At 43.8% G+C, this 17,506-nt stretch overlaps 1 protein-coding gene across 1 annotated transcript in view; it reads right to left on the reverse strand.

Annotated features, from left to right (window-relative positions):
• The window catches only part of dhx15 (DEAH (Asp-Glu-Ala-His) box helicase 15), a 56,281-nt gene that overhangs the window by 21,227 nt on the left and 17,548 nt on the right, over positions 1-17,506 (reverse strand). The window contains exon 6 of the mRNA XM_015947005.3: positions 16,352-16,519. Within this exon, the coding sequence (XP_015802491.1) occupies positions 16,352-16,519 (168 nt within the window). The remainder of the gene's footprint in view (positions 1-16,351; positions 16,520-17,506) is intronic.

Genomic DNA, 17,506 nt, shown 5'->3' on the forward strand with positions numbered 1-17,506 from the left:
ACATTCCTTCATACTGAACTGAGTTTTCTTTTCATACCAGAGAGTACTCCATCACTGGCTCCAGTTTGGTGGCCAGCTTCTTAAGCAGATGAAACACAACACTGCATGCTACTCATGTTAAACTACGACTACAGTCTGCCTCAAACACAAGCAAAGGCAAAGGTTTGTGCTGAACTTAAAATAGAAATTTACTTTATTTTCTTTTTTTTAAAGTAGTGTATTATTGATAAATCAATCATTATTTTTATATTAGATTGTTCGTAAAACTTAAGCCTAATGTGCACTGCTCCCTCCTTAAAGAGACTATCAGTAGTTTTTACCATTAATATCTGAAAATATCCATCGAAATGTTGAAAATGAATAAAATGATGTCCAGTCATAATGTTGGCAGCTTTTTACTATATACCGTAAATCCTCTAATACAGGCCCGGGCCTGTATTTGACTCAAGCTCATCAAGCTCCAGGCCTTTATTGGAAGGAGGGCCAGTATTAGAGGCAGGCCTCTATTTCTATTTGAGCAAAATGAACTAACGGTTCGCTGGAGTTTTTGACAATTAAATTTGCGCCCACATTTTCAAAGTTAAACACATTTCTTTTAACAACGGTAGTTCCTGCTTCAGCCCTCCCCCCCCTCCCCCTGCGCAACGGCTGCAAACTCACTGATGCGCCTGCAGCCTCTCAAAGTTCCTGCTGCTCTAAACATTAAAATAATTATTTCATTTTTCTGTTCCTCACTTCTGATTACCTTCAATGGTGTCTGTTTGTTCCAACAGCAGGTACAAAAACTAACTTGTTTTTATTTGACTATTTTTCTGTCCTGCCTGTTTATTATCTTCCTGCATCTCCTCTCAATCCTAAAGAGAAACTGCTACCTGGGTTCATATATATTCACCTTATGAGTTACCTTTGAACTGCAGTTCTAAAAGATCTACCGACCGCTAAAACAGGGGAGCGCTTGCTGTTTGGCGGCCGTATCAGTGATCAGTGCGTTGGAGGACAAGGTGATGCCCGCAGCGCCCCGCTCCACAGCATGCAGCGAAACGCATCAGGCGCAAATAAAAGACAGAAAACATTAAAAGAAATGAACTGACATGAACGATCGCATGTTAAATTAGTTTTTGAGGTGGCGACACCTGATTGTTACTGTGGCCGTGCTCAGGAGGCAGATCTACCGACCGCGAAAACAGCTGAGCGCTCCCTGCTTGCCGGTGTTCCGGGAATTTCTCCTACCCCGTAAACCGTCCTACCCTACTTTATCAGAACACCGGTCGCATCAGTGATCTGTGCGTCAGAGGACAAGTTGATGCGCCCCGCTCCACAGCAGCGATACACATCAGGCGCAAATAAAAGACAGAAAACATTAAAGGAAATGAACCGACATGAACGATCGCGTGTCAGTACCTACGGTCTGGCACAGCGCGTTGCTGGTCACAGAGAATGTGATCATACGATAATTCAATAGGGAGCGTGGTTTCACAGACGCGGAAGTGATAGCGTCGGTGAAACGCCGGCTGCTCTAGGAAACCCCCGAGCGTTCGAGCGTCAACGAAGTGACACGGAAATGCCGGGCTTTCCAGAAGTAAGTAAGATAACCTACTATGAGCTGATAGTTCGTTGGATTGATCGGTAGGTTGGAAACTCTGATCATGAATCTGAAGAAACGATGACTGAGCTGGAAAGGCGACTTCCGTTTATAGCTGCGGTTTGTGACGTAGGTGCGCCGTGGAGGGAATCCCCGCGAGGGGCATGCTGGGAGTCCCTACTTCGCGGATTTTCACCTATCGCGGCCAGGTCTGGAACGCATCTACCGCGATAAACGAGGGATTACTGTAGTTCATACACCCCCTACTGCTGCTCTCCAGAGTGTTCTGCAGCATAATCAGCACGTTCTCTTTGAACTTGATAGTGTAATGACCTGGCTGGGGTTGTAAGCCAGGTGCATTCTGGGTATTGTGTTATATGTGTTTCCTATCGTTCTGCTAGTTCCTATGTGCTGATTTGCGTGTTGTGTGAGTGTTATGTAAGCCACAGGGAAGGTGATGTGTGTTCTGTGGAGCGGGTTGAATTAGCATGGTTAACTGACACCGTGACTCTGTGTGGTAGGAGCGTGATAGAGGATCGTGACTGTAGCGTTACAAAGCGTTTAAGACAAAGCCTAATAAAGGTCTGCGCGAACCCCTACTGCCCCCTGCTGGTTGATTTGGGGACTATAACCCTGCCGCTGGGACGCTTGTACTTGCTTGTTACCACATTCCATCCGGCCACAATAAGAGACCGGCCTTAATTTACCTCCACTGACTCCGACACCGGCCAAAATTGGAGACCCGTCCTTTAATTGAATACCGGCCTGTATTGGAGGATTTACGGTAACCATAAAAATTGGGTCTAAAATACATAGGGCGCAAGTCTAGCTTCTTTGGGGAACGCTATACTAGACGCCATGTTTCCTTCTAGTGGGCCTGCGCTTGTCGATGATGTCACACTAGATGATTGGCTGGACTTACGGACCATGCGTTACCACTTTCGAAAACATTTAGGATGTAAGAAACACAAATTCAATAACAAAACTGCTAAACTCTTTCCAAAACATGTGTAAGAACAGAATCAGTGACAAGATGCAACATATTAAGGCCCAACCATTTTGCCATAGTATGATGATGTCGTCGGCAGGCGCAGGACCCCGAGCAGATCTGGAAACTCCTGCGCCAAAAAACTACAATCGATATTGCATTCTCTCGATGGAATCAAAGTCTGAGCAGTCATGTTGAGGTTGCACGCTCACAGGTAACAACATTTACCATAATGTTTTTTAAACTAGCGACAGTCACAGCGATATGGTGTAAAACTACCCTGAAATGTATGTATGTACTGCCCCCTAGTGCCAGGAAACTGCACACTGCCACTTTAAGCCAATGACGAGTCAGTGGCTCATTTTTTTTAGAAAATTGACATTATTTACAGTTTTGGTCAGCCTTACGTTAATAAATAAATAAGCTAAATTGAATAACTTCATGGCTGCGCAGTGGTTAGAGCTGTTGCCTTGCAGCAAGAAGGTCCTGGGTTCGCTTCCTGGCCTGGGATCTTTCTGCATGGAGTTTGCATGTCCTCCCTGTGCATGCGTGGGTTCTCCCACCCCCCCCACCCCCCCCCCCCCCCCACCCCCCACCCCCCACCCCACCCCAGCGCGACCCTGCGTGGACAAGCGGGTTCAGAAAATGGATGGATGGATGAATAACTTCATCACAACTAAGTCTCAAATCAATCAATCAATCAATCAATCAAATCAAAGATACTTTATTAATCCCAGAGGGAAATTAGAGTTTCAGTACACACAATTCAGAGATCAGACATACATGGGCAAGACACATGACAAGAACTGATGACTGTGGTCATTCGCAACCCTGAGTCGCGCTACCTTAATAGAGATAAGAGGGGTTACATGAGGATTGGTTCAGGTGGAGGGAAAAAAATGTCATGAGCCAGGGTGAGTACTCCTCATTCACCTTGACATCTTTGAGTCTCTTGCTAGGAGAGGGAGTGCCCAGCTTCTCCTGATCAGCAATCAGAGGGGTGTTTCCTACTTAAGGTGGATGGAGGACACAATTCAAGACCGGAAGATTACCTCAGCTTGGTAGTACCCAGCCACTCGTGTTTTCTCTAGGATCTCTAGGATTACTTTTGCTAGTAGTGTTTTTGCTCTAGGTATTTTTGAACTATAGAATTTTACTACCTCCAGGAGCTGACTCAGGATTTATTCTCCCCTTCAGGATTCCTGTGTTTGTTCTCTGGTCGCTGAGCTTTGGATACTTACCTCAGGACTCCTGGGTTTGGAAACTCAGAACCTCCAGGACCCTTTCATCGCTCTCCATAACTACTCTCCCGACATTTTGGCTCAGTGTCACCCATCCACCAGCCCGCCACGGCTGAAATCCCACCGCCACGCCTACAACATCCCAAGTTTTATTGATGTTTTTTTTTTTGCGCCGTTTCCCGAAGAAGCAGCGGGAACTACTGTGTTGTTGCTTGCGATCACAGCCGGCAGGTAGCAAGGAGGAGGAGGCAGGGCAGGGTGGTTACAGCTATGAGCGTACGGATAAAGCATTTTTGACGAATACGAGCATGAAACGAGTGTAAAAGTCGTAAATATCTGTAATCGTGCTGAATGAAATCCTCATTGGGTAACTGACTATCTTCACGCTCTGTGATTGGCCAGTCAGATAGAGCGCCCGCCCCTCCCTACACACAAAACTGCAGCCGGGAGCTCCGTCAGCTCGGCCCAGGCATCAACGCACACACACAGACAGTAAAGCCAGGTGTACACTGTGCGACTTTTTCACTTTTTTGAGCCGATTTTCCACTCGTGCGAGAATCCAAAAGATCGGGGCGAGTTTTGCGCTGAGCGTCGTGTAGTGTACGGGGGTTACGAGAGGCGATTAACACCACGTGACCAGCTACCGATCAGCAAACGTGAGCTCGCACGGACTTCTGGAGTGTTTGATATTTATCTCGTTCCTCATGAGGGTTGAAGCGGCGCAGCAAGCGGCTGCGACCCAAAAAGTACCAGAACCGCTCACGGCGCATTCGCCATCCTGCATCAACTCCGCTCACCCGCTATTTCCCATATAACACACGTTGTTCGTTTTTATTTCTACGCGTTTTTTTTACTCACAATGATTGTCAAGAAAGCGTGTTTGTCATGTTCATGTCAAATTAAACTGATCACAAAACACAGATTTACTTTCTTTATTTCGTTTTCCTCATCCAACCCCCATAAATCCCTGTGTGTCCTTCTGCAGCACTCCTGAAGAACAACAGGCAAAACAAGACAAAAAAGTCTGACGTGTTGAGTAAAAACTGCTATTTTTAACATATTTTTAGGTCCGACGTGTTGCTACCAGACGTACAGTGAGCACATGACTCCTGAGATCTACCCTGCGCTGAAGTCGTACAGTTTGAGCTGAAGCTGTGTTATGAGTGAAAAAGTCGCAGTGTCCGCCCAGCTTATTATAATGTTCACTGTAATGCATCTTGATGTTCTTAACAAATAAATTAAATAAAAAATATTGGTCAGTAAAGCCAAATATGTAAATTTGTGTTTCAGTCATTTTTATACTGGCTTAAAAATACTTCATTAAGTCTACTAAGCAGGGGTGTAGAACGTTTTTAATAAGGCCAGCCCAGTAATGATCTTGGATCAAAATAAAGGGGGCAGAGAGTCAAATAAAGGGGGAAAAAGAAGATGTTTTTCCAGATGCCAAGAAAAATTTAATGCCAAATCCACCCTGCAAAGTGTGTCACTGAGAGTTTAAAACAGAAATTATTCTTGTGCAAATATTGGTGTACTCACCTTTAATACTAGTTATTACAATGCAGCAGTCGCTGGATTGGTGCAGTTCAAAGTGGAGTGCATCAAATAAAACAATATTAACATAAAGGTGAGACGTGTCACCCCCCCCACCCACCACCACAGCTTGAAAAATTCCTAGGGGAAACACTGTAACCTCTGACATAAATGGACCTCAGGAACTAAATACATGCTCACTAGTGTTCTCCCTCCTCCAGACGCAGAGCTCCCGTTATCTGCACCAGCCACTGTCACTTCAGTGCATCTTCAGTTTCTTATTTTGTAAATAAACTATTTTATTTTTTACCCCCCATCCTTGGTCTGTGCTGTGTTCTGCATGTCTTGGGTTAGGCTCCTTCCCCCAAACATGACAAAAAAGGCACTTCAGAGATACCCTCCCACCAGGAGGGCAGCTTTGCTCTGCAAAAAAACACCCCAGACAGGTATGCAACAGACTTCAGACAACACAACATGTGTCCACTAGGTGGGGTGGTGGGTTGGGACTATCCTCACTTCAGTTCCTGCAGCCACGATGAAGCAGCGCATGTCACCTCAGTGTGGATGGGGGAGGAGCATTGAGGGTTGGAGGGTTGCAGTGACTCTGGACGCTTCAGCGGTCTTCCCGCAGTCCCGCCCAGGCTGGGAAAGGAGACAGAGCTGAGCTGCCAAAGCAACGGCACATTCCACATTTCTTCTGAGGGGGGAGTTTTCGTTGGAGCCTTGCAGGCTCAGGGACGCCCGATTCCGTTTAGAAATTGTTTTGGGGCCAGACAGAGATAATTTCCTCTCTGTCTTACAGTTTGTTGGTCCTCAACCTCTCAAAATCCCAATAATGGACGTTAATCTATCCCACTCCGCGCTGATTTGTCCACTCTTTCCTTGATGGCATCCATCTTTTGTGCCAAAGAATGAATCTCTGCCAAAGTCGCAAGCTTATGATTCATCTCGACAACTATTTGAGTCTGTGAATTCACAGCGTGGTGCAAACATCTCTGAGCTCCGGGATCAGGCCAATATTCCTCGACAGCTCGTTAATTTTCCGGTAAGCCAGGTAGTCTCCAAGGCCAATGAGCAGGAAACCTGACACCAACACCACGACTACCTCTATAATTCAGACATATTTCCCTAAGTTCAACATGAAGAATTAAAGACCTTGCATTTCTTAAAGTAATGTGCATCACCCCACTACCTTTCATGCCTAAGTGTTAGACTATAATGATGAAGTCGTAGCAATTTGGTTAAGAAGAAGAAAAAGAAGAAAATATCATTTCTATAGCGCCTCTCAAGATAAAAATCACAAGGCGCTTAAGATGACTATTAAATCTTTACAATACTGTTACGCTCAATCCGCACAATATTAGATCTTCTCAATCTGTTAGCACTTCTCATACATGCTGGAGATGACTGCCATATAAAAAGTTTAGCTCCAAAACTCTATACTAACTCAGTCGTAGCCACTTTTTGTGTTTTCTAAGGTCAGTTCGTGGTAGTGGACATTTTGAATTTGGTTGACCTGTTGTAGATGTACAACCAATGATTCTTCCATGAAATCGTCATTAAAGGTAAACTTTACTCATATTTTTAATACATTTTTAAAGGTGTCTAATAGGAATGAATGCCTTGCGTTCTCGGGGGGGGGGGGGGGGGGGGGGGGGAGTGGTGAACATAGAAGCCAACCAAAGAGAAAGTAACTTCGTATGACAAGATCTGGTCTTATTTCCTGATATTTGGACATCTCTCCTCTGATTGGCTAAGAGCAAAGCTATTTTGCCACTGACTCAGTTTGCTCTGCAAAGTTGATGTTTTATCTGCCATCTAGTGAAGTTGCTAATGCTAATGGCTAGCTTCTAATAGCCTAGACATTTTCCACTGTTTTCTGGACAACAGCTTTCCCTGTCGCAAGCCAAGATAGGTGAGTCCATAATTGTTAAGTGACAGTGTGACGTAGATCTATCAGGCTTTTCTGAACTGAGCATTTTTCAGACTATTTTCTAATAGAAGCTAATGCAGAAGATAGGTATAGAAGACAATTTTCATGTTCTGCGTGTTAAACTGAGGGCGACTAATTATTTTCAAAAATTATAAGTAAAAATGGTTTTTCAGTGAAACGGCTCTTTAAACTCCATCCAGTAATTCATTAGATATTTTGCTAATAGCAAAACAGGGCTTACTCCAACAGTTAATTCAAAGATTTACTCAAAGATCTTGCATGATTTGTTGGTGTTTGATAGGTGTGTGTTTATTGGCAAAAATCTGGCAATGCGATATTTATCAGAATACAGGGGAAATGGTATGTTATATTGGAATACTCTAAACCAGATGATATTTGCATTTTTAGACTGAATTTTATAGAAAAACTCAGGCCAGAAATGTTTGCATGTAAAATGTATATTGACACACAGATTAATATTGTTTTAGTACAATAACAAGGTGTATCAATACTTTCTAAATTCCCAGCCCTTGAAGTGTTGGAGGTCACACTCAGCTACTAACCCATCAAACCCAATTAGCTGTAAAACTGAGTGACTTTATGGCAAATTTTATGTTTGTTGATGTTAATTAACTGTAGATTGTGTGAATTGGGAACAGAAAATGCTATTTATCTTAGATTAGATGATCTATATACAAAACCTTTTCACATATTATTTAGTCAAACTAGTGGTCCTGAGTGGTGTGCTGTGCTCAATCAATATCCCCAAGCTGTCTTTGTGGAGAGAAAAAAATGTGAGAAGGCAAAAGAAAGCAGGAAAGAAAAACAAGGTGAGTGAAAAGCTGCTTGGTTTTGTGGACCAGTGAGGGAAAAAGTGAACCTGCACCAATGCTGCAGCCTCAGATCCAGCATCATCCCTTACAGCAAAGATGTCTACGAGCAATGGCAGATGAATCAAAGCTAAATTATCTAATGAGTCACATTTGCCGGAGAAGATTTGCTGTCAGCATGCGCATAAAGATGGAGGAAGGAAGAGACGAGGATTTCAGTTGCTCTCTCACACACACACACACACACACACACACACACACACACACACACACACACACACACACACACTGCTGTGAGGCAAAGTTCTCCTTAAATAACACTAGAAATAATTAAAAAAAAAACTCTTCAAGATGCCTCAGACTTAGGAGAGAAGTCATGTAAAAACTTAATGAAATGTGCAGCGCTGATGTTGGACTTTAATACAAGAACTGGGATAAGACTCTATTTGCTCACGGTGGAAACAAGCTGACCTAAGTGCTCATTCAAGGTCTGACTCCACATATTCATGATGAAATGGCGAACACAAAAACCAAATAGCAACTTGTGGTCCTTGAAGACAGACGTCCACAGGACCAATCCTGAACACTTGACATACTTCCTTTGTTGCCGTGCCCCTTCAGCTGTCTTCAAGCAGCGTGTCTCTGAGACTTTTAAATCCTACCTTTTAAGTGAGGATTTCTCTGCTGCCTGAGAATGCCTGACTGTTTAGTTATTAATGCCAGAGCGGGCCTTTCCTCCCCTCATTCTGCCTCTGACCTCCAGTAATTCACCTGTCGACAGGAACGTCCCCATTTAGTATTCAGGCTGAGGAATGAAGAGATGGAAATGACTGCTAGTAAGAAACTTATCAGACAGGAAAAATGGTCTGGCTTTTATAGTTCTGGAAAAGCTGCGACTACTTTTCATCACGAAACAGTAAAGTCTGTTAACTGGGAGAATAAAACTAGCTACTGAATAAAAGCACCAGCTATAAGGTTCAGAAGCCAACTTTCATCCATCCTGTTTTTTTTTTTTGTTTTTTTTGCTGCTAATAAAAGTTTGTGTCATGGTCTGCGTCCTGCGTCTCCCTCACGTGTCTCCCTGTGTTCTCCGTCCTTCTCTAGGTTTCCCTTATGTGCCTCTTTGTGTCCTCATGTGTCTCCTTGTCTGCAGCCTCTTCTATGTTCTCCATCTAGGTATCCCCCCAGGTTCTGGCCCCTTTAGTTCTCCAACCCCTTCAGGTGTCTCTCTAGAATCCCCCCTCACGTGTACCCAGCTTCCTGTGCCCCTTCTGGCCTCCAGCTCCCACCAGGTTTGCCAGGTTTACTTATTCTTGTTATTCCTTGTATCATCTAGCTTGTCTTTCTCTGTAGTTTTCTTAGGTTCAGGTTTTTTCTTCTAGGTTCCTCCTTGGTCCTTCTCTCTGGTTTATTAGTTCTCCTTTTCTCCTTAGATCTTTAGTTATTTGTCTTTCTAGTCCTTAGGCTTTGTTATTCATAGGTCATGTTCTATTTGTCCCTCTCAGCTTAGTTTCCTCTCCCCATTGTTTAATTGATTTCACCAGGTTTCTCTCCCCACGCACCTGCAGCTCATTCCCCAATCATCCTGCCCCAGTGTATAAAACCCTGTCTGCGTCTCAGTATGGTGTTGGTCCATTGTTTCGTGTCAGCGTTGTTTTGTCCTCCCCCCTCTTAGGTCGCTAGGATTTTTGGCTTCTGCCCTACCAGGTTTTTGTTGGCTCTGCCCTTTGAGGAATTTTTGGCTTTGTGCCCCATTTGGTTTTCTTGGACTCATCATCTTAATAAAGATGTCTAATTTTACATCCTCTCCTGCTCTGAGTCATTCTGGGTATGTGCATTTTGGGTCCTACTCCTCCTTCTCCAACCCTCAGCATGATAGTTTGGTTGTTGGAGGCAACAGATCCAAGAGAAGAACCCAATCACCTCTCCCCCAGGGAAGAATAATTAGCGCTGCCAGTGGGATCCCAAAGCATTCCCAAGCTCTAGTGAGTTGTGGGTCTTCCCTGGGGTCTCATCCCAGTGGGAAGCTCCAGGAAATCCTCAAATACGAGGTGGCCAAGACATCCCAATGAGATGCCCGAGCTACAACATTAGTGGAGTCTGAGAAACCCCCAGATGATGGAGCTCTTCACCTTTTATCTATGCCTTTAGATCCTGTCCTGGAATACTACAAACAAGATTGGAAAGCAAGGCTGAAGGCGATATAACATTTGAGCATTGACACTGCACTGATCACATTCATAATAGACAAATCGCATGTTCTCTTCTAGAAGCCCACTGCATGCAGCAATCCACCAATCATTATATTCCTTACTTGTTTTACAGAAGCAGACGATGAAGGGTTGTGTTGTGAAATGAAACACGTGAGATTTTGTTATTTTATGAATTTTATTGGCTTTTTGATGCACCAATCAACAATACATTGAGCTGCCATTAGTTTGATTTACACACCTGAGAAATGGGGGAGGTACTTCTAGCTTATAGTAGGAGAGGGGTGTAAACTTTCCCTTAGTGGATCAGGTACAATGTCGATCTAAAGTTTGAAGCTAATATAAGAATATGAACGTAGGTCAAGGGGAAAACTGTTAGAAAGATACATGTCAAAAGTTTTAGCTGTATGTTATGTTGGTTTGGAGAAGTAAGACTATTTTATTGAAGTACATTAAACGGACACTTGTGGACATAAAAAGACCATTTTTGTTTGTGATGGCTCTATTCTGTCAGTGATATTAGGCTTTGAAGAGTGAGCTAGACATTATTTTACATGTCTGAGTTTCAACAAAAGCGTCTACTGTAGTGTACCGTTATGATTTCTGATGAGTAATGATGATAAGGAAGAATAAAATTTACCTCCCACATTATGCAAAAGGCCAACGAGTTAACTGCATATCTAAAAGTGCCATTCAAGTCATCTTTTGAAAATTCCTGTATCGTTTTTAATATTGCAATATCTATTACAGGGTTTGAAAAAATACCATGTGATTTTTCTCCAACATTGGAAATGGTAAATGGCCTGTATTTGATATAGCGCCTTCTAGAGTCCTGGAACCACTCAAGGCGCTTTATAACACAATCAGTCATTCACCCATTCACACACACATTCACACACTGGTGGGGATGAGCTACGATGTAGCCACAGCTGCCCTGGGGCGCACTGACAGAGGCGAGGCTGCCGAGCACTGGCGCCACCAGTACCTCCGACCACTACCAGCAGGCAACGTGGGTTAAGTGTCTTGCCCAGGGACATAACGACAGCGATAGACTGTGCGGGGCTCGAATCTGCAACCTTCCGATTACGGGGCGATCATTTAACTCCTGTGCCACTGTCGCCCCAAAATACATGCCTAGAAGAAAATCTTGCACTGGGAAGAAGCTTCATGTTGTGTTTAGGATGTGGATGAAGCTCTTGCTTTGGTTTTAAAGAGAGCCTCAAGGTACACAGTCTTCCCCAGATTCACAAAACACATCTGGAATCTCCAGCCAACTTTCACAGACACATTCCTATTGGTGTAATTCTGTCTAGTTGCTTTTTCGCCACAAACATGCTCCTTAAACGTAAACTCAGAGGCTGTAAACTGAGCCCTCAAACAGCTCAATAACTCATCACATCACCAGGAAAATGACTGCAACTCCTTTTTGTTTATTCCCTTCGTGTGATTTAGTTAAGGCCTTCCAACAGCATTTGCCTCTTGCAAATGGGATATTTAACAAATAACCTGACAGCAGTATAGATCAGACTTGAGAATGATGCTACATACCAGCAATGAAACCAGAGCACAGAATGCTTCAAAGTCAGGTTAAAAAAATGGACTTGGGGCGGCTGCCTCCGACTTGCATACCGGGTCACAGTCGGCGCTTCAGCAGATGTGGCGCGTGACACCCCCTCACATTTCATGATCATACGGGTGGCCTCATTGACTGCATTGATTCTGAAGGATTATCCAGACTAGGACCATTACGCCAAACGCAAGCCCGGCTCCTTCCAGTCTGTTGCTGTGCCGGATAAACCTGGCTTCTTCATCAGTAATATCATTACAGCATCATCTCTGCATGTTATTTCTGGGTTATTACCTGCAGGAGAGTGAGCACTAGAGCTAAAAAGGGCCATCTTTCACGTTCCCCTGCTGGGAAAGCACAGCCTTGTTGACAAATAAAGCCTTCCACCGACTAGAGAGGGGAACAACGTGCCCACAGCAGCGCTGATGCACTCACACTGAAAGCTCATTCTAAATGATACCTGCTGCAATCTTAAGTGACATCTAGGGAAGCATTTAAAATGCGACAGTGTGAAAAATATTTACACCAGCATCAGCTGATTTATTAGAGAACACACTCCTGAACAGTCTTTGCTCGCAATTAGTCAATTCCTGCCTCGGTGTTAAACGATTAAACTGTTCAAAAATGGAAGATGGGTAGCTTTCCCAGAGAAATAGAGCGATGACGAGCCGGTACTTTATGTTAATTGAGGGTTGCCTAATGCAGTCGTTAGCATGCGTGGCAGCAGATGTGGCAAACCTTAATTCTTTTTCACTACTTCCTCTTGGGCTGGCACGGATGACATCTCTACATTTTTCACTTGATGAGTTGCTCAGTCAGTCACTGAAGAGAAGCACATTTACTTCAAGGACGGCAACTTTAGATGCCACCTCGCCAATTCAACGAGAACTTGACAAATTGATGTTGGGAGGAGGAACGAGGAACATAAACTGAGCCTTTGTGAAGCTCAAAGTGCTTGCTTGGTATACAGTCCAGACTTTATTTGTGGTGTTTCGCTGTATTCTCTGCATAAACACAGGAAGTAGTGATATAAAACGTTGTATGGTGATTATTGTGGAAAAATGTATCACGGTTATCGATATTATATTGGTGTGCGAAAAATGTATTGAAAATGGGAAAATATTTCTACAACCTAAATTTATAGCATAAACAGTGGAGCCTTATTAATTAATCCTGCTGTCTAAACGTATTATTATTGGTGATAAATTATTATTATTATTAGGGGTGTCCAAATCACATTTTATTTTGCTCCCAAGTCAGACTGCAAGTATTTTACGGGTATCTGGTAATACCGAGTGCCGATGCCATACTTCATACTTCACTTGATGCATTAAAATATGATGAAAAAGGGAGAACAAATGCAAATTGTCCTTTGAGTTTTGTTCTTTAATTATTTATGTCCTTTTCTTAATTTATCAGCCAAAAACCTTACTTTACTACGGTCTTTGCAGCTGGGTGACATTTCAACTAAAATCTTGTTAGCTGGAAAAAAGAGATACTTATCCAGTTAAGTCTGGTTCCGTTTTAATTTTTTTTTTGTAACGACTCGCTGTCCTTCAGCCTTTATTCCTCGTTAGGCTTGTTTCGTTATCTGCTTTTTTCACAAAACTCACCATCTTTTCCCTCATATCTGGATCTTTGGTGAATAGAGGGTTCTCACTTCAAAATGACCTCTGTTGCTGTATTATTCTGCTACTCATCAACTTAGCATGTTACCATTAGAAATGTCTTTTATTTTCTTGACAAAATGACCAGATTTCTGTGACAATCAACTAAAAAAAATGCTCTAGTGGTTCCTGGTACTCCAAGAGTGGTTTTCAGTCATGGACAAAAATCATTAGTTTTTTGTGTTACAGCAATTCCTTCTAGTTAGGCCTGGGCGATAAATCGATTTAATTCATTAATTAGAATTTTTTGTTGATTTAAAGAAAAATCTACTTTTTATGTAATAGAACCTTTTTGGCCCCCCAGAGCGTCCGTAGCGTTAGTTTCACATAACCACGACAATAACGTCACAGCACGCACACAAAACAGCAACAGCAAGCGACTCCATGGCCACCAGTGTGAGTGGGAAGTTTGTTCCTAACAAAGGACTTAAATCCTCCGCTCTATGGAGCTGGTTAGGGTTTGCTGTGACGGACGTGGAGTGTGGCACTTTTATTCCAAGAGGGTGTTCATTTATTCATTATTCATTATCATCTCAGAAATGGGGGTGTTACATTTGTCTTGCTTGTGATTAAATAAAAAACAAAATTGGATTTAAGGTGTTTTCCATTTGGACTTATTGCTATTCTTAATAATTGAGGGGGAGCGAGAATAGGAAAAATATCGTAAATCAAATAAAAAAATATAATCGGAGATTTTATTTTTAGGCCGTATCGACCAGCCCTACTTCTAGTTATACCAAATTAGCTGCAGCCAAAATACTGAAAACACAATCATATAGGGATGCAAGAAAATATGGTTACACTTAAACATATTATTTTTTAAAAAAGCAATATTTCAGTATTTCAAACGTAATTTGTACTCAGGGGGGAAAAAGCTCTGGTGCTCCTGTTTCAGCACAGAGAATTCAGCTGGAGGCCAAAGCAGCATGGTCTTGATACGGAAAAGGGTGGAATGCCTTCTCCAGGTCAGGGACGAGGTCCTGCCCCAAGTGGAGGAGTTTAAGTATCTCGGGGTCTTGTTCATGAGTGAGGGAAAGCTGGAGCGTGAGATCGATAGGCGGATTGGTGCTGCATCTGCGGTGATGAGGGCGTTGTACCGGTCTGTCGTGGTGAAGAGAGAGCTGAGTCAGAAGGCGAAGCTCTCGATTTACCAGTCGATCTACGTTCCTACCCTCACCTATGGTCATGAGCTTTGGAGATTGTGGATACAAGCGGCCGAAATGAGTTTTCTTCGAAGAGTGGCTGGGCACTCCCTTAGAGATAGGATGAGAAGCTCAGTCATCCGGGAGGGGCTCGGAGTAGACCCGCTGCTCCTCCACCTCAAGAGGAGCCAGTTGAGGTGGCTCAGGCATCTGGTCAGGATGCCTCTTGGACGCCTCCCTGGTGAGGTTTTCCGGGCACGTCCAACTGGGAGGAGACCTAAAGGTAGACCCAGGACATGGTGGAGGGACTATGTCTCTCACCTGGCCAGGGAACACCTTGGAATTCCCCCGGAGGAGCTGGCCCAAGTGGCTGGGGAGAGGGAAGTCTGGGCCTCTCGAATTAGGCTACTGCTCCCGCAACCGAACTCCGGATAAGCGGATGAAAATGGATGGATGGATGTGTTAAAGCAATTCTTACTAATAGTTCATCCAAATTAGCTGCAGCCAAAACACTGAAATTACTAACACAATGGGATGTAAGAAAATACTGACACATTGAAAAGTCACGTACTTTTAAAAACAATAATGCTGTATTTGTTGTTCTTATACTGAATCAATATTTCAAAACAATGTATCAATTTTTTTTAAGAGTTTAACAACAAAAACTTACTTTTTTCTTTTGTGCGGTGCAATTCAAACTCCGCCCTCTAGTTGGCAGCAGTTTTTACCGACTTTATTCTGAAGGAACGGCGATAAAGCTGGATGTGTCTAGAAAGTGTTTGGCCTGAGTTTTCTAATTTAATTCACTCTCATAAATAGCAACTCTCGTTTGGGTTTTAGTATTGCAAATATTGTATCATCTCACCTTTATTGTGACATATATCACCAGATTACACTGCATTATTCTGTCGAGGAAACACGTACAACAGTACAGCAGAAAAAACATCCATCTCTATTCAAATTTATGAGTAAAAACTTTCTTTTTCAAAACTCAAAAGAAGCAAACTCGACGACACGCCTGCCTGAAGCTTCAAAGTTAATTATCTGCTGAATGCCTAATTTGTTATGAGCAGAATGACTCCTAAAATCCAGGTAGAGCTGGGTGTTTCTGATTTAGCACAATGGGCTAGCCTGTGACAGCCCATAAATGCCTTCGCTGCTTGTGTCAGCCTGATCTGACACAATTAGCTGGGTTGTAGCAATGAGTCATTCATCAACACCGTCTTCTATCAGCTGTTGGGGGTGAACGTTTGCTCATGCGCTGGCAGCGACGGCGCTCTGGTGCTCTCTCAGATCCCGAGCCAACACAGTGACGGAGCAGTTGGAGCTGATACTATGATGCTGGTGACGAGCCAGCCTGAGTGGAAACTCTCTCAAAAAAAGACAGAAACTCTATAGTATCAGTAAAGAGTGGGGTCTAAGTGTAAATGACCAAGAATGCGGCGCCCTTTTCCAGCTCACAGGCTGTGAGCAATACTCCGGTTATAAATTTAGAGCAGGGAATCACGTGCTGACAAAAGCAGCATATTCTGTGTGAGTCAGTTCTGAGCTAAAGCTGAAACAAAGCGGAAAAGTTTCCACCTTCCAGCTCTTTTACTTTATTCACCCAACTCCCCATCTGGCCTTTCCGCTCTCGTTTCATGCCAATGCGTCGACTTTACCTTCCTTCCGATGGCGCCGTTTGGTTTATTGGGTGGGGGCGGCTCGAAGATCCTCTGCTGCTGCTGTGGAGGCAGAGTGGAGTACAGGGGGATAGTTTTCATATCACCGACTTGAGGCCCCAGGTCGTCGACCTCCCGCTTGATTCGCTTGCAGGCTTCGTCAATTTCCTGAAAGATGAAAGCGCGGCAATTAATCCCTGAGTCGCTGGTGTATGCAAACACCCAAATCAAACAAGTTCTGAGCAACACCTGGATAAACAATGGATTGAGGTGATGGGGGAGGGAGGAGGGGAAGGGAGTGGGGGGGGGGGGGGAGAAAGGCAGCAGCCGGGGAAACAGTGGTTCCCCGCTACACAACATTTGTTCTAACTATCGTTCCATCTGATGGAGGAAATTAAACTTGGACTGCAGTATGCTTTGCTGAGCTCCCCGTGGCTCTGTTGTCAAATGCAGCAAACACGGAGAACACAAACGCAAGGCAGAGGCACGCGGAGCCAGGCTCGCTCAAACGGGGTTCATTATTCCACAGTGCTGTATTGGGTGTGGGTGGGGGAGGGGCGCTGCAGCATTGATGCATAACCAGCGGCAAATCATGGCATATCAGTTTAGTGAAGCTGAACGTTCTGGAGCCGGTGGGTTGGCAGAGAGAAGCCGAGAGTCGCGCCAGGAATGAGAAGGCATGATCCTAAACACGAGATCGGAACCTAATCTCCACATTTCTGCTGTAATAAAATAAGGAAAACACCAGCTAAGTATCAGCTACACAGTCAAAATAAGGGTACAGGAGAACACCTGTATACCCTCGGGGTACCATTTGGACGTTTGTGACCTATCAGGTTAAACACCACACGTCAAGATAACTGTGTTCCTTTTTGAGGCTTTGAAAGACGATCTGTGTTTGACAAGAGAAGTAAGGAAGTGAAGAAAGGAGGAAATACAGATGGAATCACTTGCCTTCGGACTGGAAGGTAAAGGGTTCAAATCCCTGTCTGGATAACCTCAGTACACCCTGACTGACATTGTGTCATCTGGAGTAACGTGTCAGATGTTGGGAACCAGGATAATTTCATTTACATTTTAAGACAATACCAATCACTTTCTTGGTCATTCTCTTAGAAGTTGTCCCTATTTGTTCTGGTAATGTGAGGTCCAGGG

The sequence above is a fragment of the Nothobranchius furzeri genome, chromosome 2 (genome assembly GCF_043380555.1).
Source record: "Nothobranchius furzeri strain GRZ-AD chromosome 2, NfurGRZ-RIMD1, whole genome shotgun sequence".
NCBI lineage: Eukaryota > Metazoa > Chordata > Actinopteri > Cyprinodontiformes > Nothobranchiidae > Nothobranchius > Nothobranchius furzeri.